Below are 23,561 nucleotides of genomic sequence, written 5' to 3'. Positions count from 1 at the left end.
TGGTGAACCTGCTCTGCAACAGCACCTTCCGAATAGACCGTTTTGAGTAAAAGGTTCATGATCCGCGCCAAATTGCAAAATTTCAGCGTTGCACGACAAGCAGGGCAGGGGGACGGGAGTTCAATAAGTCAACTATAAACCCGGTTCAGAAAAAACCTGTTTAAACACCGTGGGTCTGTTTGTATCAATCCGGACACAAATGAGAACCTTTGAATAACTTCCATTTCTAGCATCAATTTTACTACCTGTACTCGTGTCACTGAAAACATGACAGTAAAGCGTTAAAGAAAACCCCAGGTTCAATAGAACCACCAAATCATTTGCACGGCAAATAAAGTTTTGCATACCACGGACACAGAGCCAGCCTCCAACTGTTAGGAGCTGGGAGAAAGCTTACTGGCAAAGTGAACCTGACAAAAAAAAAATAAAAAATCAGAGCAGACCAACGACAGGGAGCAGGAGTTGAGTTTTATCAACACAGATTATTTAAAGATGTCTACCAGGAACTAATATTTGGGATAGAATTGGATTACAAGTATTAACAGTGTACGCCTATTTGATCTGAACATTATACTCCCGATTATGTTCCCATATGACAAAGCTGAAATCATCAATGTCATCAGCAAGACCAAGCTCAGAATCAGAAACTTTGATTATTTTGTAATAAATCCAGGAATGATGATGGACAGGTATGCTAGCTAACAGTGGGCCAACCCTCCTGTGAACGGGTCTGACCCGCCTCCAGAAGCAAGACCAACAGGGGAGTCAGAGAGTTGGACGCAGCGGCGATCCAGCCCAGATCACTTTATCACTTTATGATGGCTCTCTGTTAGCAACCATCAGGCTCTCTGAACACACAAAAGCATGAGAGGCTAACTAAACTGTCTGAGGTGTTGTGATTCAGTGTCTTGTTTTCATTTTTTCACCTCTCAGCTAATCTCTTACCATTCACCGTCATTCCAACAATAACAGTATCATTCGTTGCTTTTATTTAATTTGCTCTGTAAAAGCAAAACACTTGGCGTGTCAGTTAGTCGATAAATATCTGCAATTAAACCAGCACAATATTCAGAAGATGTAGTAGTGATACATGTTTTATTTAGGGCGGAAACCATCACTTTGTTTAAGGTTAATCGATCATTGAAAGAGTCGTTAAAAAAAAAAAAAAACTAATTTAACTATTTGTTGATTTGCATCTTTTAATTTATTTCTAATAATGTTAAAAAATAGCTCAAGTTGCCATAAAAAATCTAAAGAATGTGCTATTTTTTATCCAATTAATCGACTAATTGGTAGATTAATCAATTTCTGAAATAACCGTTAATTGCAGCCGTAGACAATAAAGATAATAATATTGACTTTTGTAAAATGCCTTGGCAGGATATTTGTTATGAATTGGTGTTTTATAAATATCCAACATTTTCCATATTTGGTCATCTATATCATCTCTGCATGCCAATAACATAACTTTTACTGCTTTTGATGCTCAGATCTGATATTATAGGTCAAGATTTTAAAGCCCATGAAGATTGGTAATGATGAAAAGGAAGCTATAAAATAATCGTCAATATTGACAAATAAATACAGGCAATATGATGTTGTTCAAATATTTTATGTCAATATTTTTTTTATAAATCGAGCAGCCCTTTCAGATTTGTTTCCTGAATGTTTTGGAATTTGTTAGAGTGCATTCATAAATATCCTGAAAGTCAACAGAAATTACTTTGTGGATGTGGCTTATAGTGAGGGGCGCTCTATAGTCGGGAAAAGACGGTAATTTGAATGTAACTGGCCTAGTTGTGGCTCTGTAAGTGTTCTTGCCAACCACCTGAATGATTAACCCATGCAAATCTGAAACTGCAGCCTGGTACAAATACAATCTGCCACAAAGGCTGCTATCCAAGGAACTGTGGACAGCATCTATTTGCATAAGCATGTATCAGGGTATAAAATAAAAGGTTTTGACTGTCCTCTGATTATGGACAAAAAAAAAAGAAAAAAAAAAAAGAAAAAAAAAGAAAAAGGAGGATGCTGGCTTTAATGGACTATCTGACCAGAGAAAGCTTTAACTGGGAGCTCATTTTCATAGTGGAATCAGCAGAAATCGAAACCAGCAACCCCAGCGGAGGAAGGAAAAGCATATCCATCAGATTGCAAAGCAGCAGTGATGTGCCATTAATGAGATCTGGATCTAAGAACATTAGCAATGCAAAAAAGTCAAAAATAAAACAAACCAATGTGTGTGGAAATCTAAAAGCTTTGCATACACTCACGGTACTGCTGCTAATAACTGCTAGATGAATCGCAATTGCAAAACTGTGTTTTTTTGACATTAGGGGAATATTGGCAAAGTTCTGTAAATATTTGTAAAGGAAATGTTGCTAGAGGAACGATATATCAACATCAACATCGGTATCTGCAGATGTTTGTCAGTTTTTAACACATTGCCATGGGTCTGATAAATAAAACTGGGTCGAAATAAGAAAAAATATTTCCACATTGTTGCTGTTTGTATTAATGGGGGGAGGGGGTTGTTCCTGTGGATTTTGCTTGGTCATGCGACAGTGATGGTGATGCAGTGCAGTATTGTGGTCATTTTTTTACAATGTCAAAAGGGAAGTGTAGGGAAATATCAATTAACGGCCATAACAGATGGTTTAACATCAGCCCAGATTTTCATATGGTGAATTCCTAGCTGCTGTATTTGCCCAATCGCTGTAGTTTTAAAGAGGGGCTAGAAAAAGCATGTCTGACCTCAAAGCAGAGGTCAGACCTCAAATTGAGAAATGTGAGCATTTCTCAATTTGAATGTTTGTGTGTGAGAGAGAGAGAGAGCAAAAATTGTTTCGCACTATTGCGTAATTTAATGAAAAGGCTACATTTTTGGAAATTGCACTTCACTTTTGAACAACATTTTAGCAAAACCTAAAAAAAACCAGTCTTACTTCACACTGTTAAACATATTAACAGTGACTTGAATTTTACGATTTGGGTTTGTCAGTCTGCTAAATGTGTTGCACTTCATTTCTTTTACTTGAATAATTTATTTACTACAGTTCGGTTGAGATTTTACGTTTGAATGTACTATGGATTAAAGAAAATAAAATATGCATATTACAACATTAAAGAATTGTCTTTATTACTTTGGTTACAAATATTTTCATTTCCAGTACACTCCCATTAGGGTAACCTAAAAATTAACCAACAATTTGTTAGATTAACTGAACAATCAGAAAAAAAACATTGTTAAACTAATTTAGAGAAGTCATCGTTAAGTGCAGCCCCAACTGTCACATTTACAAACCTCCCATGAAAAGAAACTTTCAATAACCAAATCTCAACCACATCCTGTTTTACCCAGTTGCACGCTATGACCTAAAACCAAGCACTATGAAGCCCACTGCAGCACGTCTCTCTGTAAACGCTTAATAAGAGGGCAAAGCGGTGGCAGTCCAATCAGAATGGGGCTTTAAGAGTGGGTGCTTGCAAACAACATGGGTGGGGGGTGGGTGCTAACATCAAGAGCTGCTACATGCTGGTAGCACAGCTGCACCAGCTTCACAGGCAAGACCCAGCAGCAGCTACCAGTTTGAAGCTAACGCCGTTGTACAGCTATCAGTCAAACAAGCCTGGGAGCAAGTGACAGCGATGAGAGGGTACACTGTGGAGCACAGAACATGGAAAGGACACAGCCTGCCACTGCTTTCTATTTGCCTCGGAATCGTGAGCTGGTTTTGAAGCACTCACTGATATTCCAGTCAGGCTAACACAGGATTAACCTCATGGATAAATCAATCGGAGCCGAAGTGGCTAATCTTCCGTTAATCACTAATCTGATCCATTTTATTTAGGAAACACATTTAAAAGAAACAATATGATTATCCACTAGGTAAATTAACATTAAAACAAAAACAATCATCCTCTCTTAAATAATACGAACGCTGCAATCCATACAAATAAACACAAAAAAAAAAAAAAAGTTAGGAACGGATCTAAGTCAATTCACCTCTTTGTTGATAGGTATGCCCGTTTCATGCTGACATGTATAGAGGAATTATTTGTTTGTAAACACGGCCAATGAGAGTGGTACCTGACTGCAGCAAGAGCCGGGCCGGCTAAATATGGACCGAATTCATATTTAGCGTGCAAATTACAAATGAAATACAACAATTTCTTCCTATTTTGGTCACAGTTAGCAGGAAAGGGAGGCGCCCCCTCTTTTATTATTTTATTAGTCTAATTGTAAATGGTTTAAACAGCTAGAAAAGTGGATTATTTCCTGCCTCCTAAAGGTGACATGAGCAGCATAGTAGCTGATAAAATGGGCATTTATCACATTCTTCATCATTTCTTGTGATAAATTTCTCAGAAGTACTTTGATTAATCGCTCTCACAATAAACTCCAATTAACTGTCCGTATTTTCAAGAGTGATAGCAGTTCTTCAATGAAGGCATCAATAAATACCAATAAGGTTGAAAATACAGTTACTGTAAGCAGCTTAGTGACACAAAACTGGCCATTTAGGGCTGCTGATCGAACCAAACTAACTAAAGATCTATCTCTTTGTGGCCTGTATTTTTTGTTATTTTTGTTGCTAAAACTACAGAGAATACAATATCTCCCTGATTTGCTTTCTAAAATCCCTGCAAGCTACATGTAGAATCCAAACAAAAAGAAACTAGAAAGGTATGAAACGATGCACAAACGTGTACACTTTAATGACTTAAATATTAATATTATAATTGCCTTGCTGTTAATAGGATTCAAAAACTACCAACACTATCAAACAAAATCTTTTATAAGTTTCATTCTTTTGGAAAATTTTAATTAAATTTTTTTTTTAATTTGCCCAAATTGGAATTGGCAGATCAAGCCTCAAGGAAAAACAAAAATCGTTGCACTGATCAGAAAAAGCCTGATCAGTGCATTTTTGAGTAAAAAAAAAAAAAAGGCATGCACAATCTATAATAGTTGTTCCCGTTTTTTGGTATCTGCTTGCAGGAGGCCAGAGAGCAACAGCGTGGTTTGCAGAAAACTGAACACACAGAAAGCATCAGCCTTTTTGCTTTAAACCAAGCATGTACAGTAGGGACAGGTTTGACAGTAAGCACGCCTCTTTCCTCCTATGCAGCCAAATACGCCTCACAAAGACTCCATGCTAATTGCAAACAGTCACAACCACTTAACATCATAGGGCCTCGCTGATGAGCTTACCTGGGCTCAGGGAGGATGATTTTCTTACTGGCACGGGCGGCAGGAGTAGACTTGCTCTTCTCCATCGCCATCAAATAGCTGACATCGGCGAGTACCGCTTCGAGGTCCGCCATTTTTCGACCCTTTGGAGGAGCAAATTAATAAAAACAGCAGTCTTCCTGTGGCGCTTAAAAAAAAAAAAAAAAAAAAAAAAAAAAAAAAAAATATTCAGTGAATTAAAAGAACCGTTTCCTCCAGTGGAGGGGACCACCATCAAGGGCCCGAGGTGCGATGACAGAGGGGGCCGGTAAAGGGGAGGGGGCCAGGAGGAAGCGGAACAGTGTAGATGTCTGCGGCTGCTAACCTCAAGCCACCATTATCATTAAGACACAAAAGGGGAATTCATATGGGGGGGGACATTAAGATGGGCTGATCGGATAAAAAAAAAATTAAATAAGTAGTCCGTGGATCAGCTCGATCGCCGTCCTTGCAATCCCATTTGGCGCAAAACTGCAGCCGGATTGCGCCGTGAGGAAAGGTGCTAAAATAAGCAGGAACGGGCTCGTTTTGGTGTCAGCGCTTCCTCGCTTCACAGGGCTGCCGTGATAAGCAGCCTTAGTGGACAGCTGTCAAATTCTGCACGTCTTTCGGGACTTCCTTGCTGAAAAAATGTGCCCAAACGATCGGTTTGTCTCCAGTTCCACATGGGGTTTCGATTCGGGATTTTCCCTTCAAATGTAAACAAATGTGCAGTAAGGAGGGGATGGAGGGGGTCCAAATTTAGAGAAATAGCAGGCGGAGTCTGCAGTCAGAACGTGAGATGTAACTCCGGATTGTTTTTGTGGCCTCGATAGCAGCAGAGGGTCTGCGTTACAGCAAACAAACAGGAACACGTGTGGCTCGTTTTGCTCGAACCATCACATTTAGGGAAGGGGAGGGGGGGCGGGTGATGGATTTACTGAAAAGACCTGAAAGAGACCCTCCAGGGCAGGTTAAATGTGGCGATACGTTATTGGAATCCTTTAAGCGAGCTTTGGCACCTATAAGTCCATGCCATCGGAAGATGAAAAACAAGCAGCATTCACAATAATGATCTCCGTTCAATCCCAGTCTCCGCTGTCTGTGTGGCTATTTGTTTTTCCTTTTCTGCTCCGTCCTTTTTTCGCTCGGCTTCCTTCCTGTTGCAGCCGAAGTGCTCCGTGCGGAGCGCAGCAATCACGCCGAAAATACCGTTGGAAAAGACGCGGATAAACACCTTGAACGCTTTAGCTCCAAATCCAGAGCGGGCACGGCGTGATTAACTAATCACAAACCAAATCCACGCGTCGTGGTGCTAACCTGCTGTAGCCTCCTGCTGGTGTCGATATTCGGGTTCGCCTGCTAGCTAGCCAACATGCTAGCTAGCAAAAATGAAACCTGCTAGCCAGAAGGCTAAATTACCAGTGAGCGAACTGCTGGGTTTCGACAGCTGCATTAAAAAGCCCGTAAAGTCACTTGTCAGCACGGTTATTGCAAGCTGGCTGACTAACAGCGGCGCTGTTCCGACACCGTGCAGCAGTTTATCTAAAAAGCTAACGGCTGCGAGTGTTCTTGCTTCCGTCTCCTTGTTATTGGGGAAGTCTCGCTACGCTTCCGAGAAACAGCCCAGGAACTTGAGGTGAAAAATATCAGTAAAGATGACAATTATGGTCCATGACTTCTCGTTGAGTTATCCCGAGCATGGGGAGGAGACCCGGCACTGAGCTGCATACATTGACGGTAGCAGAGGAGGGAGGGTGCGCGGAGAGATGGAGAGCAGCTCGGCTGTCCAGCGGTGGTTTCACAGAACTGGGAGTCGAGGTTATTAACAGTTACGGTAGATTGTTGAGGAGAGTGTTATATTTTCCCACGCCAAGATTAAAAAGACACGAAGGTCTTCTCACACAGGGAGTTGAAAATACGGAGAAAAAACCAGCAGAGTCGAGCAGGTCGTCGTTTTCCGCGCCAGCCAGCCACAGCCGAGCGGTTCCTGCCTGCCAGGCTGACCGTGATGGGGGAGCCCTCTCTCTCAAGCTGCCTGTGAGGAGCACTAACGCTGTCCCTTCGCTGTCTCGGCGACGTATGCCAGTCGATAGAGCCCGCTCCGCTCAGTCAAGCGTATCGTTTCCCAGCAAAAACGTGGCATATGTTTGCTCGAAAACGCTCCTCGCTGTATATTTCTGTAGGGGTTTTTTGCTAACACTGTAGCGTCTCCGCTTGACTCTCGGTTCGACTTCCTCTCCCACTGCGGCGGAGAGAGGCCGGTAAAACATGGAGCGGCTTGTTCTGGGGCAGGAGCCGGAGCTCAGTGTTTAAGTGCTTGGAGAAGGAAGCGTTTGTGCTTCAGCCAGCCTCTTTTTTTAGTGAATGCCAAATGCATGTCTGTCAGAAATTTGACGAATACACAAATGAGCTTTGGCCCGCAGGTGAATATACACGTACTAGTCGCGACGTCGTGATTCACCCTAAATATCTGAACAGCCAATAAGCCGCAGCCATTTGTGACATTTAATATCACGGTTCTACATTTATCTGTCAGGATGACATAGGGGATTCATGCGATGTTGAGGTAGAAATACAGTGCCCTTCCCTGGCCTGCCGCGGTAATGCTTCTGTAAATGCACTGAGAAATCTAAAACCTTTTTATTTGCATAATTGTACTCGAATGATACAATCAAAGCCTTTTGCGAGCAAAAGTCTGAAATTTGTGGCGGCCATTTCAATTCAACAGTATTATGCATGAACACGTATTTCCACTGTAGCAACAGAGACACATACCTCATGTGTCTCTCACACCTCGCACATCTACAGGCTGAGAATGCTTTAGTCAGATTGGATAGAGACCATCTGTTAAATTTCAAGTCTTACCACAATTTCGCAGTTTGTTTTACTTTGACTGGGTCATTTGACATTTGATCTCAGATATGTAGTCCTACTTGAAGATGGAATTCTATTCCACTCTCAGGCCTTTTACAGTCTTAAATCATTTTCCTACATGATTTCTCTGTAATTAACTTGATCCATCCTTCCAGCATCCAGAGCATATTGTTGCTGCCACCAGTGGAATGGCATGCTCAGGGTGATGTGCAGTTCTAGTTATACACCACACATAGCGTTTTGCTTGTACATTACAAGCGTCTTATCTGACCAGAGCACCATCTTCCGCATGTTTGCTGTATCTCCTACTTTGAATGTGGCAGACTTCATCAGGACTTTTCTTTTCTTTCTTTCTAAAGAAAGTCCTTTCTTTAAATTGACTGGTTTGATGCCTGGAGTCTGGCAACCTTTCTTCTCCCAAAGCTGCTGCCTTGTGGCTGGTTCAAAACAAACAGCAATGAAGGCTGCGGCAGGTGCCTACATACACATATATATGTATAAATGATATAATTCTAGATTGTAGACTGAACAAAGCGGGCTGCTGTGCTGTAGTTGATGCTTAAGGTAAGTGTAGCTTCACAGACAAACGGGAAAATAAATTTACCACCATCCCGGTCGCAACAAATGGGTGACAGAGTGCACCTTGTGACACTTATTGAAAAAAAAGTCACATTCTCTATATTATTAAATTGATAATAATAATATTACTAATTTATGGCTGTATATTATTAAATTGAATATAATTTTGGATTTTTGTATAATTTTTGGCCAGGTTAACTTAAAAAGTCAGCTCGTATTGTTTCAGGTTAGCTTCCTAAACTACAGAAAAGTAAGTCTAGGGATGCTCAAATATGAACAATTGGGCCGATGTTGAATAATACTGCTGTTATGGCAGTATTAACAAATATTTTACTTTATCAAAATTTTTATTCAAATAATTGATTAAACATCATTGATAAAATACTCAATTACTAAATTAATAACTTACCACAGCCCTATTGTTAAGTAAGAAAAATTCGACACATTCTGTAGTGTTAATCTGTAGTCTTATATAACATACAGAAACATTAAAACACAGCTGTTGGACCTTAAAGAAATACTAATCTTGGATTCAATTTTAATAATAATAATAGTACTAATCTATTTATTAGTTGAGGATCTGAAAAAATGAATATTCCTTTTAATCAAAAATTGTCTTTGGAATGTATGTTTCTAGACTGATAAGTGTTTTATTAAAGGCTGATGCTAACACTTCTTTGTATTTGTTTATTGTCACAAAATGCAGAGATAGTATGCTTTACTGAAGTACTAAAGTAAAGCATACTGTCCTTTAGGGCCAAAAAGCCATCAGGGAGCCACCTCAGAGCATTTGATTCCTTATGCAGAAATCAAATACTTGAGGTAAAGTTTCCATTTAAAGTTAGGTTTACCATAAATGAGCCTACAATACAAAAAGGATCCAATTCTCTCTTAAAGGTTGAAAAGGAAGCTAACAGTTAAAGTAATGAAAACAAATCTTACTTTAAATCTTAAATTTAAATCTTACTAAATCCTCTGCATGCGTCTGCTCTTCATGTCCTCTATTAGTTAATCATCTTGAATGTAGGAGTTTCCCAAATAAAACTCTGCTTCTGTCCCCACTCAGGAGGGGGATGGGTCAGCTCTGAGAAAATGGTCAGATTTTTCTGTTGATCCATTTTGTAAATACCAGAAACACATTAAAAGAATTTTGAAACAATTAGTTTTTTAATTTTCGCAAACCTTTCAGGTGCTAAAAACAACATTAAATAGGTCTGCTTCATAAATGTCCAAACTGAATAATTGAAAAGCCGTTTTGGACGTTAAAAAACTGCTCAGATAATGTCCGTCATGAAAATGGGCTATTCTATTTGACAAAAAAACCAAACCTAGAAAGTACAAGATAGACCATTTACTGGGTTCTTTATTGGACTCTTTTCCACTTTTGCAATTAGTTACCCTGAACACCATCATTTGACCGGTGAAGAAGTGAACATATTTCATCAAATCATGAGCAAAAATGTGGAACGTGTTCCTCAGATAACCAGATACACTGGTGGAAATCAGTAGGATTTAAGAAAAACAGTTTATTCAGCATCAGAAGCCAGAAGAGGTCGAGGGTGAAGGGTCAAACGGAAAATCGGGTTCATTTCATGAGTAGGCTGTTACTGCTGAATGCGGCGGATGGACTGGATCTGAGGGGTCTGGCAGTGGGAGCCAAACTCCCTGAAGTGTTTGTACTCCCCACAGTGACGATCACACTCCATGATATACTGGTAGCCACGATAACCGGGGTACTGGTAGCAGACAAATCTGTGGAGGAGGAGGGGTTAGGGCAGGAGGAAGTAAGTCCACGATGTGGTTGTGTAAGAATCCAAGCAGAACATAAATATTCGGGTTGGGAAAAAAAGAACTGGACAGGAAAGTAACTGGGAACACTCACGCTCCTGACTGGACCCTGAAAGATCCAACTTCGTTGTTGCACCAGCCCATGGCCTGGAGGGAGGGATAATCGTCACTAAGCTCACCCTTACGGCCCATGAAGTTCTCACGCTCGAAGATAGTCATACGACACTCTCTGTGGTTCTGTTGAGGGGGCATAAAAGGGTGGGAGAAGTAGAACAACAGAAACGCTCAAGTTGTTGGTCTGGTCAAACAGGTCTAACGTTATCATCCAAAGCAAATACCTGTCACAATTTTACAGACAACAACTTTCCCCTAAGCAACTGACAAGTAGAGACTTACAGCACAGGCAATAGGTCTGAAGGAAGTCATCCTCTCGATGTGATAGGCATTGCTGCCTCCAAAAGCATCACACTGGGGGTACTCTCCCCTCTCCAGGATGAACTGCTGTCCCTGGTAGGAGGCGTGCTCATAACCCACCCAGCTGGGACGAAGCAAAGGAAAGCAGCTCTCCGTTAGTACAGACAAATCTCAGAGGGCTATTTCTGCTGTCCAGCATCGACTTTTATGACAGTGCTGCAGTTTGTGCTGCCCTCTTCGATCAGATGTACTCACGCTCCGCTCTCCACCCTGAGGGAGCGCACACTCTCGAAGCCGAACTCCATCACATTGCAGCACTCGGAGGTGAACTCGTGGCGGCGGCCCTGGAAGCACTCCTCATCATAGACAATAATCTGTGAGGGAGACGACGGCAGGCTATGAAGAGGCTACTCTGGACCCCGAATCACAAACTATCTCCTGAACTCACAAGGCAAACAAAATCACATTAGCCAACCAATGTTAAGACTTGGGACTGTTCATTTTGCTTGCTTGTTCAATCATTGGGTCTACCAGAGGAAATCTCATCTTTGGGATAACATAAAGTTTTGAAAAAGGCCAGGTGATGTCGTAGCCTACTCCAACACCTGTGGACTCACCTTCCAGTGGCCGGAGAACTTGGTGCAGTGGTGAGTCATCTTGTCTGGAAGAAAGAAGAAGAGACCTACTTTGACAATGCTACCAAGAAAGAGTGTGGCAGGAGATCAGTGCACACAGTTTGAGAGAGTCCATGCTTTCACCTGAGTGTAGAGAAATAAAACCATGGCAACAGCTTGGAAAACTTGAAGATAGTCACTCAGGAGGGAACATTAGGAGAAAACCTGACCTGCCTTACTTCAGCACTTCATTCTACACCTCAAGTAAATGAGATAGTTTCTTGAGTGGCCCAAGTATACAGCAATTGCATGTGTGGAAATCCTGAACAACTCCTCCACTGTGGTCAGGATGCCGCAGTCCACTGGACCGTAACACCAGAACTGTGGGCATTCATTAATTGTTGTCTACTTTTGGCTCCCTCTCTCCACCCTCCACCCATTCTATCTGTTCATCAAATTCTCTCTCCATTTCCTCCCTGAAAATGTTGCACGCATTGAGATGTAACCGCCACCGTTGCTCTTTATCTCACCCGTTGGGTGTGGTGATGGCCTTTGGGCCCTGGGGCCCATACAGCTCTGCTGTTTTTATGGCTGGGATAAAGCAGGGGTTTGAATACATACCAGGTGTAACTGTTGCACCCTGGCCTGGCTTGCCCTGACTGTCTGAGGGACAGGGGACTCACCTTGCTCTGATGCCCTTAGGTCCTGTTGTCAGAGTGAGAGGAGCCACGCGCCCCCACCCTTTTAAAGCCTCCCCTGATGAGGGGTCACGCTAAAACCCCCGGCTCAGCAGCAGGGAGGGGCTTTGCTTTGTGACCCCTCCTGTTTGACCCCCACCCACTCGACAAAAGCGTGGTTAATCTGTGAAGGGACAGAAATGCAGACACCACATTATCACCCACACTGAGATGTAGGAATATAAGAGTGACAAGTCTGTGAGCGCCGAGAAAACACGGAGGGCAAAGGACACAAGAAGGGTTGGAGGACTGAGAGAAAAAATGTCGCCCAAAGCTGCCTGACTTATTTTTAAATCTGGTCACATGTGGGGGAAGTTTCAGAACGAATTTTCTTGGAAGTCGTTTGCTCATTTAAATTGTTTTTTGATGTAAAAGATTATCAGCAGAGCCAGAAATGTCCTCCTCTGTCCTGCAATCGATTCTAATGAAAATAATATATATTAGCGCATGTTGTATTTGCTTTTAAATTACGACCAAAACAGTCCCAGAGCAATGTTGCATTAGGTAAGCAGAATTTCACTTGAATTTGACAGAATTCTTTAATTCTGTCAATTAAGGAATTGGCAGAATTAACATCTAGCCTATGTCGGTCTGAAGACATGATGTAGGCCAAAAGATAAGCAGTGTCTCATGTCCTGATCCATCCATCCATCCATCCATCCATCCATCCATCCATCCATCCATCCATCCATCCATCCATCCATCCATCCATCCATCCATCCATCCATCCATCCATCCATCCATCCATCCATCCATCCATCCATCCATCCATCCATTTTCTGTACACCCTTCTCTCTAGTAGGGTTGGGAGGGGTGCTGGTACCTATCTCCAGTGAGACAATTTGGGTGAGAGGCCGGGTACACCCTGGACAGGTCGGCAGTCTGTCGCAGGTTGTGACTGCCAAAGATGGAATAAACAATTATTGGGCTTTAGGTGGTAGCTTTTAAAATAGGGCAAGGTTGGTTTGGATAACATTTTTCACCATAAAAGAAATGTCATTTGGAAACTGCCTTTTGTTATCTCAGTATGATAATAAAAGTTGTTAGGTGATTGAAAACATTCAGGTGTAACAGAAAGCAAAAAAAAAACCCCATAGAAATCGTAACACCTTAACTACGTATGTTTTCTTAGTAAAACTGTGTACAACTAGTCCATTATCAAAGTGGTCTTTTTAAATTCAAGTTCTGTTTGGGCTCCTAGATCAGCACAAGGTCTGAATCAACCACAAAGATTAGTTATACCTCTGGCCGTCCCTGGACTGAATTTAGAATTTCAGCTGCGTTCTCTGTTCTGTTCCAAATGCAACATTCTTACTGCAGAGTGTCTTCACAAACTGAAAGCGTCAGTGATATCATCAGCTGCAGTCCAACATGAGAGCAATCAGAAATATAAATACACTAGAGGAAGTCATCCATCCAGACAGCTGGTGAAGCAGCAGTTAGCCTGTTACAGTCACACTCCCTTTATGAGATTCTCTGGGACATCAAATTATAACTCTACTTGGAAAACCACTCTTATCAGCTGTAAACTTTTATGTGCATTAAAAAGAGACTGAGCACTCCAACTGAAGATCTCACAATGTCAGAGACTTGGGATTGGACTCATCTCTAACTGTTTTCAATACATTTAACAGGTACTGCATGTCCCCAGGCTTCAAACAGGTTGAACCAGGAGACTGCAGTTTGTTTAAAGTGATTAAACAGCCCTTGTGTGTGGGTGGATGTGTATGTGTGTGTCGGCGTGGGTGTGTGTGTGTGTGTACTTGCATAATCAGCTACTTGTAAACAGGGAAGTCAGAAGCATTTCTTTTATGAGCAACTCAAATTCCTAAAGAACAACTCTCCTTCCTGTGAGCCCAAAGGAATTTTGGCCACTTCAAAGTGTAATTTAAAGGGGCAGTATTCAGAAAAAATGACTTTTTTGAGCTTTACATCATGTTATAAAAACATACCTGAAGTATTGTCTTGATCATTTCATGCATATTTGAGAAATCCTTTAATCTTCCATGGCAACCAATCAGCAGTGCAAAACGCCTGGGTGGAGCTAGCTCCACCTTTAAGACAGCTCCTCCTCAGAGCTGCAGTTTCCAAGTTTCTGTCTTAAAAATCAGTTCTCTCCTGTGACTCCACCACTCACTAAGTGCTCCTTCAGACTAGTCAGCAGCAATTGGCAAACACCTGGCAGAACTGCACTCATTATACCAGCTTCTTCTCAGTGCAATGCTGGTAAAAATGTTGTCGAAGGAGGAGCCATGTTGTGATGACTTCTTGAAGACAGAGTTTCAGAAAGAGCAGGAGTTTTTAAAGAGACAGAGGCCCAATTTCAAGGTGGTACATTATAAAGTGAAATTTCTATCAAGCCATATTTGAAATATAACAGTTTTATACAAACTGAAGCTAACAATTTATGAGATGAAGTACATAATATTGCCCCTTTAAATACACATTACAGGATGCAGCTAACCAAAATGCACATTTATTTCTGTAAGACCAAAACCATTTTTATTTTATTTATTGATGTTCAGATTTCTTTCATAAGTCCAAAAACTGTTAGAAACCAAGTCAAGAGAGTTGACTTTATTTCTCAGGTGTAAGTGTGACTGTTTCATCTCTACTCATGTCTAATGGAGCCGTTTAAATTCAAATGTCATCAAAAGATCAGGAGTCAACATAATTAACTGTATTTCTCTTGTAAGTGAAACAAATTTAATTCAATATGCGCCAGGTAAAGTCAAGATCTGTTCATTATTAGGCAGAAACATGAAGTGTGGAAGTAACAGCAACTATGACCTGAGATAGGTTACCTTGTTGCTTGTTGCTATGAGGAGCTTTCAGGCAGTAAAACAGTAAAACTACAGCAGCGTAGTTTTGCATCGCCTGACACACATAACTTCTTAACAGTACTATGCATTGGACAGGTTTCATCACATGATGTGTTTCAAACCTATGTAAATTTTAAACACAGTGCTCTATGTCAATGTTGCTGAGTTTCATCCATGCCTCCTATATGGTTTCCTCTCTGTAAGATCTCATCTTCACTGGACATGGCATGGTCAACTGTTGATTTATGAATGGCCAGAGGGAGCTTAAACAAAGGATTTGTGGTTTTTTCACCCTCTGTTTTTCACAGTAAGGCAGTAATCCAAGGTGGAGTACCATGGTGTGTTGGCTGTCTTCAGTCAGGAGTTCTAGACTGGCCCATGCATGGTTTCATCATACAAGCCGTGGAGGGAAAACAATTTGGCATCCCGGATGAGCCCCCAATATGGTGAATATACATCACACCTAAAAATGACCATAAAAATGAGCCAGTGGGTGTTCTGTCTTTACTCCAAGCAAATTTAGGTTTAATCACCCGCACATAGAAAATACATGACTATGTGAAACTGTGAAACTTAGAAACTGATTACAACTGTCACAAAAATATTCATAAGAAGTATAATTAAGTATATTCCAGACTATTTAAAAAGATTAACTACAAGCATGTCAATCAAAAATTTGTCCTCTTATACCATCTTGACGAACAAAATACGGTTTCGGTCATGATAGAACTAAATCTATGTTTACTTCTATTTCATCTGGTTTGAACACCTGAACACTAAAACTAAAACCTACATTGATGAGATATACAGGTTCACAATAAAATATAGACATTAATGTTTTTGAGATGTCTTGAAATGTTTATTGTTTTTGACAAACCATTAAGAATATACAATAAACTTATTTTCAAATAATAAAAATCTACATTTTAAAAGTGCGTTTGAAAAATTTACAAAATGAATATAAATTCAACATTTGTCCAGGTATTTAGAATAAAACAGCATCACTGTGAGAACACATTTCAGTCCCCACTAATACATCATAAAATGAATCTGACTCCAGCATCACCGGTATCATGGGACGATTTGGGAGTCATACAGATTATACTGCAGGATTAGTTTGCACCTAATCTGCATTTAGCAAATAATTTTTTTTATCCAGCTTCACAACTGGAAATTGTCGCAGCGGAGGTGACATAATCCAGATGTAATCCATCTGACATAATCCTGGAATTATCAACATGATCAGCAGCAACCTTTATTTCACTCCTGGAAGGATCAGTGAAAGGGATAGCTTCAATTAAAACAGTGGTGTTTTTAATAAAAGCTTGATCAGTGAGTTATTTTGAATCTTCGGCTGATGAAAGGTTTTTATTAACAAAAATCTCCTCAGTGTTTTGTGTTGTCACCATTTGCTTGAAATAGAGACAGTAATAATTTCTCAGAACATAACCAACTAATATAAACCACTGACTAGTGAAGTAAGGAGAAGTATTGTTTTGTAGGTTTGGAAAAATACTAGGCTACCACTGGTTTGTCCCTTCACCATTTCAAACATCCTGTTCTTTCTGACACTTCTTTGGCTCATTTTGTGTGCATTACATTACTTTACATACTAAATGGAGCAAGTTTTTGTTAATCAAAAATGATAGTGATAGTCCACTACTGAATGCATTTCAACTGCCATTTTCCCTTTGATAGCAGACATGTTACTGAATGCATTTGAGCTAATAATATTAACTTATAAATGGCTGTTTTTGCATGCCAGATGTAGTACGTTGCTGTAGGTCAACATCCTATTGATAGCGCACATCCTACTGACGGAATTCTTGCTAACTTAAGTAATTTTAGCTAACTCTGGACATGTTCATGACATTACACAAAGGCAGACATAAACTATTTAGTTATTTTATGCTGTTAAAGCTTTGAGACTCAACCTGGAGGTCTGCTCAACCTGACCCTCCAGAAAAACGTCTGATTTGGTCTGAGTATGCACACTTTGGCTAGTCCTTCAAAATCTGTTGAGAAATCTTCTAGTTCACTTCAGTATTATAGGCATGAATAGTCAGAAAAAGTTCAAATTATAACTTAATATCTCCTTATTGCATATTATTTTGGTCATGTTGCACTACACACTATTTCTAGCCTGTTAGGTCTCATCTCTATTGGCGCCAGATGACTTATGAAATATGACAGATTATGAGCTCTGATCAAACCAAAATAACTCAAAGCAACTTGCTGCTTTATAATCCCATTTTCCTACAGTAAGCTATGAAAAGAATTTAGAAAATAATTTTGAATTGTTGTCAAAGTGGATACAAAAAGTTCTTGGTGCAGGATCTGTAAGAAACACATAGCTCTGTTTTATACTTGAAAAGTTGGGCACAAAACATTTAATCTAGCCATTAAATGAAATGTCAAAGAGGCAAAATTACCAGCTCCCTGTTAGATGCTATGAAAAGTGCCAAACTCCAAGGACCAACACAAAGACAGATAAATAAAACTTTATTCTTAAGGTATTCTTTCAAAAGCCACTCTGATAGCATCTGGTATAGTTTTGAAACTTTCCCCCCCTTAAATTATATATTGGCACTTTTGACCCAAACAACCCAAACAATTGGGGAAACAATATAGTGGTGGGTGCCCCAATTAAACTGATTGTTACATTTAAAAAATCCATACAATTAAATTAACACCAAACAAACTCCTTTAGGTGGTCTTACAAAACAGACAACACACACATCAGTGTAACCCTTCAGAAGAGTAACAGCCAGTGCATCCAAACAAAGGTTCTGTTCAGTTTTAATGGAGGTTGAAACAAACTGTTTGCCTTGACTTGGAATTTGCCCAAGGCACAGTGATGGTTGCTAACCCTGCTCTTGCTTAAAACCTCTATTCTGGTTTTAAACTACTTAAATGTCTAAAATGTAAACATTAGTAAAGATTCAATTTATTTTTGCATTTTTACAGTGGGAAGTGTTTTCAGTATGTTTTGTCTTGTTTTGGCTCGTCAGAGCTAAAGGACGGTGATTTAAAATGCTCTGTCTTTGTTCTGGGGTCCCCAGGCTATTGAATATAGTGCATTGTTGTTAGCCTGTGTAGGTGATTACCTCTTTGTGTCCCCCTGGATCTTTGCATTCCTTGTGTCTACATACAGCTATAGCTCATAGGCCCAGCAGCCCAACCCAGGGTAAAACTGCGTGGGTCAGTGCTTTCCTTTGACAGTGAAATGCTTACAGGCAGGCCAGAGGGGGCCGGCAGTGTTTCCAGGCTGTGCGATGACCTGCCGCTTTGGCGCAGGCCAACTGTGATGACGCGAGGCTTTCTATTGTACCGTGAGCCCATACGTTTGGCCTTTGCCAGGGTATAAAAGCTTGGGTCTAGCTCTGACGGAACCAGCACGAGCCAGCCTCCCTCACACGGCACTGCAATCTGTACTAACGCAGGTAAGGACACACAGACACAGCCATACACAGCCGAGCACCAGAGCTGCACATCCAGAGCCAGGGTCCACTCCCCGTCCCCCACAAGCCCCCCCTCTAACCTGCTACCTCAGCCAAGGCGAAAGGCCCAAACAGAAGTGTAGCATCCAAATGAGTCGAACATAAACAGCAATAAATCCCAACAAAGCACATTTCTACCAACATTTCCCTCCAGATGATGTTAATGTTCCGGAGCTCTTCCCATTCTTTTGCATCAACCTCCGCAATTCTGTTTGTTTACACCTGTATTTTTGATCCCCCACCCCCTGCTCCGTCCTCGGCTTCCTGCATCCGACTCTCAGACTCTCCTGAAGCCCCTCACCATGTCTCAGACTGCCAAGTCCGCCTCCAGCCAGGGCGCTGATGCCAAGGACAAGGGAGCCCCAGCTCCAGCTGCCACCAGCAAGGCCACCAAGACCGGCGATCCTGGCATGGGATCCTACAGAGTGAGTCACCGCAGCAACACCAGTGCACATCAGCTTAGATTTTGTTTGCTCTGTCGGGCTGAAGAAAGAGTTGAGTGGGATTTTTGACGGAATCCAGCTGGAGACGATGTAAGAGTGGAAAAACAATTAAGTAAGGAGTGGAAGACATCTGTTAGAAGATGTAGAAATAGTGAGGCGCAAAATACCATTTTCAAGAGAATAACTTGAGGCTGGAACAGAAATGTTATTAATTTTTTATTTCAGTGGACAGACCTAAAGCTGCAGTATGTAACTTTTGTAAAATATATATTATGTTTGTTCAAACTGTCACTATGTTGTTGCAGTATATGAAACAAATAGTCTGAAAAGAATCAAGCTCGGCTGCCTCCTCCCAGTAGAAACAACCAATCAGAACCAGGAGGAGGGTCTTAGCGCTGTCAATTACAGATTTGAACAAAGATGTTAAAAACATGTATATTTTCTTCTTATTACAGTTACACACTGTATCTTTAAAGGAAGCTGTTTTATAAGCAGTTTTCTGGAAGTTTGTTCCAGATCAGGGGAGCTTTTAAAAGTCCAGCTTTACTAAAAGTATAAAATGATTAGCAGGACAAGATCCCAGCAATTTATACAGTAGATAAACATCATTTCTAGTTTCAGGCTGTAAAAGCGTGTCTTTAAAAGTGAAACTTTATTCAGACTGGGTTCCAGTTGGATATCACATGTCTACATGATTAGGGAGGATTAAACTGAGTCTCCTGTAATCCACTCAACACTTCCATCATCCCCTCTGTGCAGATCATGCTGTTCGACCAGGAGAACTTCCAGGGCAGGATGATGGAGGTCCAGAATGAGTGTATGAACGTGTGTGACCGTGGCATGGATAGAGTGCGTAGTATCATTGTGGAGTGCGGCCCGTAAGTTCCCACACAGAGAAGTGATCTGAGCTCCTCCCACCTCTCTGTACTTCTCTTTTTCATGTGTGTTACTCTTTTCTGCTGTCCTCCTCCTCCCTTCCTCTGTGTTTATCCCTGAATCCCCGTGCCCGGTCCCCTCACCCCCCAACCCACCCACCCGCTCTAGCTTCGTTGCCTTTGAGCAGACCAACTTCCGTGGCGAGATGTTCATCCTGGAGAAGGGAGAGTATCCTCGCTGGGATACCTGGAGCAACTCCTACCGCAGCGACTGCCTCATGTCCCTCAGGCCCATCCGCATGGTACTGTCATCACTCACACTTAAAGGGCCGGTGTCATGTCAATTGCTACTCCCTCATGATAAACATACCTGGAGTGTTGCCTGGGTGGACCTGGTGCCGCCTCCGAGGTGCCGCTTCAAAGCTTCTGCCTCACAGAGCGGCATTTTATAACAACTGAAGATAACATAGTTACTTTATTGTGCACTGTGTGCCTGAAAAATACATAATACTGCACCTTTAATGAAAACAAATGTCAGATAGGAGTATAATCAAGACTATTAAAAATAGAAATTTAAATGTCAATACTTCCTGTTACCACCCACGCAGACTTTCATTGAAGCCATATTTCATATCCAGTGAAAGGTGAAAAACCTTCAGTATAGAAAGGATTCCTATATCCATTGATGTCTAGGGGTGTGGTGGAAAGTGAAAAGGTTTAACTAGGTTATGCTGAGGTGAACAAAGCTCAGCTTTCAATGTCTCTCTTTCTAGAGCAGACCTGTGACCAGATCAGAGCGGCTGAACAAAGGCTGGACTTTCAGTGTTTTTATTTAGGTTAAATTTAAATAGTACATGACAGGATATCTCCCTGTTCACCAAATTCTATTTACTGCTGTTTGAAGGAAGTAAAGCCTTAACCGGACAAAAGCTTAATATTAATGATCACATTTTTTAGTTTTTTTTTTTTGTAGAAAACAACTTGTCATTGTGCAGATTTGCATTGACAACCTATTTGGTTCATTTTAAATTCAAACTATTTCTGACACATGTACATTGTTATCTAAAAATAGCAACTACAGTAAAGATGGTCTGTGTTGAGGAAACTCAGTGAGCTTTAGTTCCAGTCCCAGAGGGCTAAAACTAGAACAACACTGCCCTCTGTAGAGTCACTGACAACACTGACACAAAGTCAGGAATAAATGCCAGGAGTAAAATCTCTCTCTGTGTTTTGGTTTTCCTCTCTGCAGGACAGCTTGGAGCACAAGATCTGCCTGTTTGAGCTCTCCGACTTCAAGGGCAACAAGATGGAGATTCAGGAGGATGATGTGCCCACCCTCTGGGCGCACGGCTTCTGCGACAGAGTGGGCAGCGTGAGGGTGCCAGGAGGAGCGTGAGTGGACACACATTTGGTCAGGCAGATAGTTATTGATAGCTCCTTGGGGAGCTTTTGAGTATCCTTCTGACCCTGTTAACCCTTTTAAGGGAACTCTAAAGCTCTAATTCAATCAGAACCTCCTTAAAGGCACAAGAATCTCTTTGGGAGCCCTTTTCAAACCCAACAAAACCAGCTTCATGGAAAGTTAAATATTGCTAACATTGCTAATCTGACCCTTGATGAACAGCATTGCTCCAAAAAGTTTATTTAATTTATGACCACGACTCAGGACAGCGATTTTTACCTGCTATAAATACCTAAACCATTCCCTTGAAAACTGCAAAGTTCTCAAAGAGACTCATAATCTATTGATTGACCTGCATAATGTCTTAAGATACAGTCATAGCCCCTGATATATGTATGAAGTGTCTGCTGTAATGTCACCAAGGACCCCAGTCACAATGTACTATATTATGAAGTCCCAAAATAGACCTGTTTGCAAAACAGAGGACCAAGCAACTTTTCTGCAGGAAACATAACTTTGTAATTTCTTTAAATGTAACTCTATACTTCTAGGCTCCACTAATGACCAATAAGGCCAAATAAGGCATCTCTTCTTAGTGACAGAAAACAAAATTCCTTAAAACCTTGTTCCCCAAACTCTGTATTGACTACAACCATGACCACTGACCTTTCTGTGAGTCCTGCACAAGATCATAAATGAGATCAAGTAGCTCCAGTTGACCTTGTAAAATCATTCTCAGAGACTCACAGAGATTAAAATGATCTAAAACATATTACAAGACCTCTGGAACCTCATCGTCTCCTGCAATTGCAGGCTAAGTACACAGGGATGCACATAACACTCCCTCCCTCTCCATGTGTCTCTCAGCTGGGTGGGTTACCAGTACCCTGGATACAGAGGCTACCAGTACCTGTTTGAGTGCGGTGACTACAGACACTACAACGACTTCTGCGCCTTCCAGCCCCAGATCCAGTCCATGCGCCGCATCAGGGACATGCAGTTCCACCAGAGAGGATGCTTCACCTTCACCACCGCCAGCAAGTGAAACACACCTGCTTGACCGCCTGGGGCTGCTGTAGCTCTCTCAGCTTTTTATCTCTCCAAGCTTCTTCTTTCTCCAATTCTCTGGTCCTTTCCTTGACCTCTGACAGCGTTGCTCCATCCCAAAGGAAAGAGAGATTGAGAGCAATACACTGGACATCCTTAAGTGACTTTTTATGGTGCTAAAAAATAAACGTGAAAAACTTGATCCCTTTACGACTGGATAAGCTTTATTTATTCTACAAAAAGTGGTATGTTTTGTGTTTAGACTGTGATATAAATCATTTGCTTCTATCTTTCATTTTTCTTCCCTGGCATCTGAGTCGAACATTCGGGAGAGTCAGAGTCAAGGCAAATACAATATTGATCCTCTTGACCTTACAGAATTAATCGCACGATGCACTTTATGTGGTTGAGACAACAAACTCAACATGACAATTATAGAATAATCTATTCTTCTAAAGAGGAGTATGACATAGATTTATGTCATCCTACCAGTTTAAATTGTATTCACCCCTGATTTATCATTGAACAAGTCAGAATTTTTCATCAGCATGTTCTAAATAATTCCAAAGGATTCATTTATTGCTTTTTTCCTAATATAATTATTTTGTATTTCTCATAAAAATAACACAAAACAAAGTACATCAAGCACCCAAGGCTAGTTACTTTGGTAACAACACAAACTTTGGAACTGGAAACTTTGAAATTTGCTTTGAATTTTGGGCGTCAACTTCACATATTGACGTATTACATTTATGTACAGTGCAGTGAAAAACATGCCCTTACAAATTTGTTTTTTCAAATTATTTTTGCTTCAATTTATTCACGTCAATGCTTTAAAATCATCAAAGAAAGTTAATGTCAGAATGAGATAATATGAACAACACAAAAATCAGCTTTGAAATTATGTCTTCATTTCTTCAGCTATGAAACCCAGCCTGCAAGACAAAATCTAATTAAGATTTTGCCTCGTGTACAGAAAATTTAAAAAGAAATAATCCACTTTATTCCGGTTTATGAAAGAGATGAGTTGACTGTATTTCTACTTTAACCTTTGAAAACTCCGAAATGCTGCAGATTGATTGGTGTAACTTCTTTTCTTTGTTTTTCTAGTGAGGTCTGTTGTTTACGAGATACAGTGAATCCAGCAATTCGTCACGTGGTCCACATACTTCCTCTGTCCTCTTTAGGTGTGCTCGTAAATTATATAAACGTCTTTTAATGTAAGCTCTATAAGGTCATCCTAAATGTTAA

The 23,561-nt window shown here is 40.9% G+C and overlaps 3 protein-coding genes across 4 annotated transcripts in view; 1 reads left to right on the top strand and 2 right to left on the bottom strand.

Moving 5' to 3' along the window:
- Positions 1-7,610, bottom strand: part of grk3 (G protein-coupled receptor kinase 3) — a 68,409-nt gene extending 60,799 nt beyond the window's left edge. Inside the window, exon 1 of the mRNA XM_044144275.1 lies at positions 5,216-7,610. Within this exon, the coding sequence (XP_044000210.1) occupies positions 5,216-5,328 (113 nt within the window). The 5' untranslated portion in view covers positions 5,329-7,610. The remainder of the gene's footprint in view (positions 1-5,215) is intronic.
- A 2,403-nt stretch (positions 7,611-10,013) lies between these two features.
- cryba4 (crystallin, beta A4) lies at positions 10,014-12,220 on the bottom strand. Of its 2 annotated transcripts, none has more exons than XM_044144519.1 (6): positions 12,168-12,220; positions 11,488-11,531; positions 11,126-11,244; positions 10,853-10,994; positions 10,551-10,693; positions 10,014-10,420 (listed from the first exon to the last, which is right to left on the bottom strand). In XM_044144519.1, exons 2-6 carry the CDS (start codon positions 11,524-11,526, stop codon positions 10,273-10,275), a joined length of 591 nt encoding a protein of 196 aa, XP_044000454.1. In that variant the 5' UTR covers positions 11,527-11,531; positions 12,168-12,220; the 3' UTR covers positions 10,014-10,272. The 2 variants fall into 2 exon arrangements, with proteins under 2 accessions (XP_044000454.1, XP_044000455.1); XM_044144520.1 differs by lacking the exon at positions 12,168-12,220 and adding an exon at positions 11,629-11,766 and having other exon boundaries at positions 11,488-11,552.
- Positions 12,221-18,394: 6,174 nt separating this feature from the next.
- crybb1 (crystallin, beta B1) lies at positions 18,395-22,520 on the top strand. Its single transcript, XM_044144484.1, has 6 exons — positions 18,395-18,486; positions 18,825-18,968; positions 19,746-19,864; positions 20,031-20,163; positions 21,111-21,253; positions 22,131-22,520. Exons 2-6 carry the CDS (start codon positions 18,846-18,848, stop codon positions 22,306-22,308), a joined length of 696 nt encoding a protein of 231 aa, XP_044000419.1. The 5' UTR covers positions 18,395-18,486; positions 18,825-18,845; the 3' UTR covers positions 22,309-22,520.
- The last annotated feature ends 1,041 nt before the right edge of the window (positions 22,521-23,561 follow it).

Source organism: Gambusia affinis, linkage group LG17, assembly GCF_019740435.1.
Source record: "Gambusia affinis linkage group LG17, SWU_Gaff_1.0, whole genome shotgun sequence".
Lineage (NCBI taxonomy): Eukaryota > Metazoa > Chordata > Actinopteri > Cyprinodontiformes > Poeciliidae > Gambusia > Gambusia affinis.
Note: the sequence above shows the minus strand (reverse complement) of the source record. Positions and strands in the feature narration are given on the sequence as shown.

Bases quoted from the DNA above. Each gene is read 5' to 3' on its own strand.
- cryba4 (XM_044144519.1), bottom strand. From the start codon at position 11,526: ATGACTCACCACTGCACCAAGTTCTCCGGCCACTGGAAG. The intron at 11,245-11,487 runs GTGAGTCCACAG...TCTCCCTCACAG, and splicing joins AGTTCTCCGGCCACTGGAAG to ATTATTGTCTATGATGAGGA. The intron at 10,995-11,125 runs GTGAGTACATCT...GCTTCGTCCCAG, and splicing joins CTCAGGGTGGAGAGCGGAGC to CTGGGTGGGTTATGAGCACG.
- crybb1 (XM_044144484.1), top strand. From the start codon at position 18,846: ATGTCTCAGACTGCCAAGTCCGCCTCCAGCCAGGGCGCTGATGCCAAG. The intron at 20,164-21,110 runs GTACTGTCATCA...TCCTCTCTGCAG, and splicing joins CCCTCAGGCCCATCCGCATG to GACAGCTTGGAGCACAAGAT. The intron at 21,254-22,130 runs GTGAGTGGACAC...TGTGTCTCTCAG, and splicing joins GTGAGGGTGCCAGGAGGAGC to CTGGGTGGGTTACCAGTACC.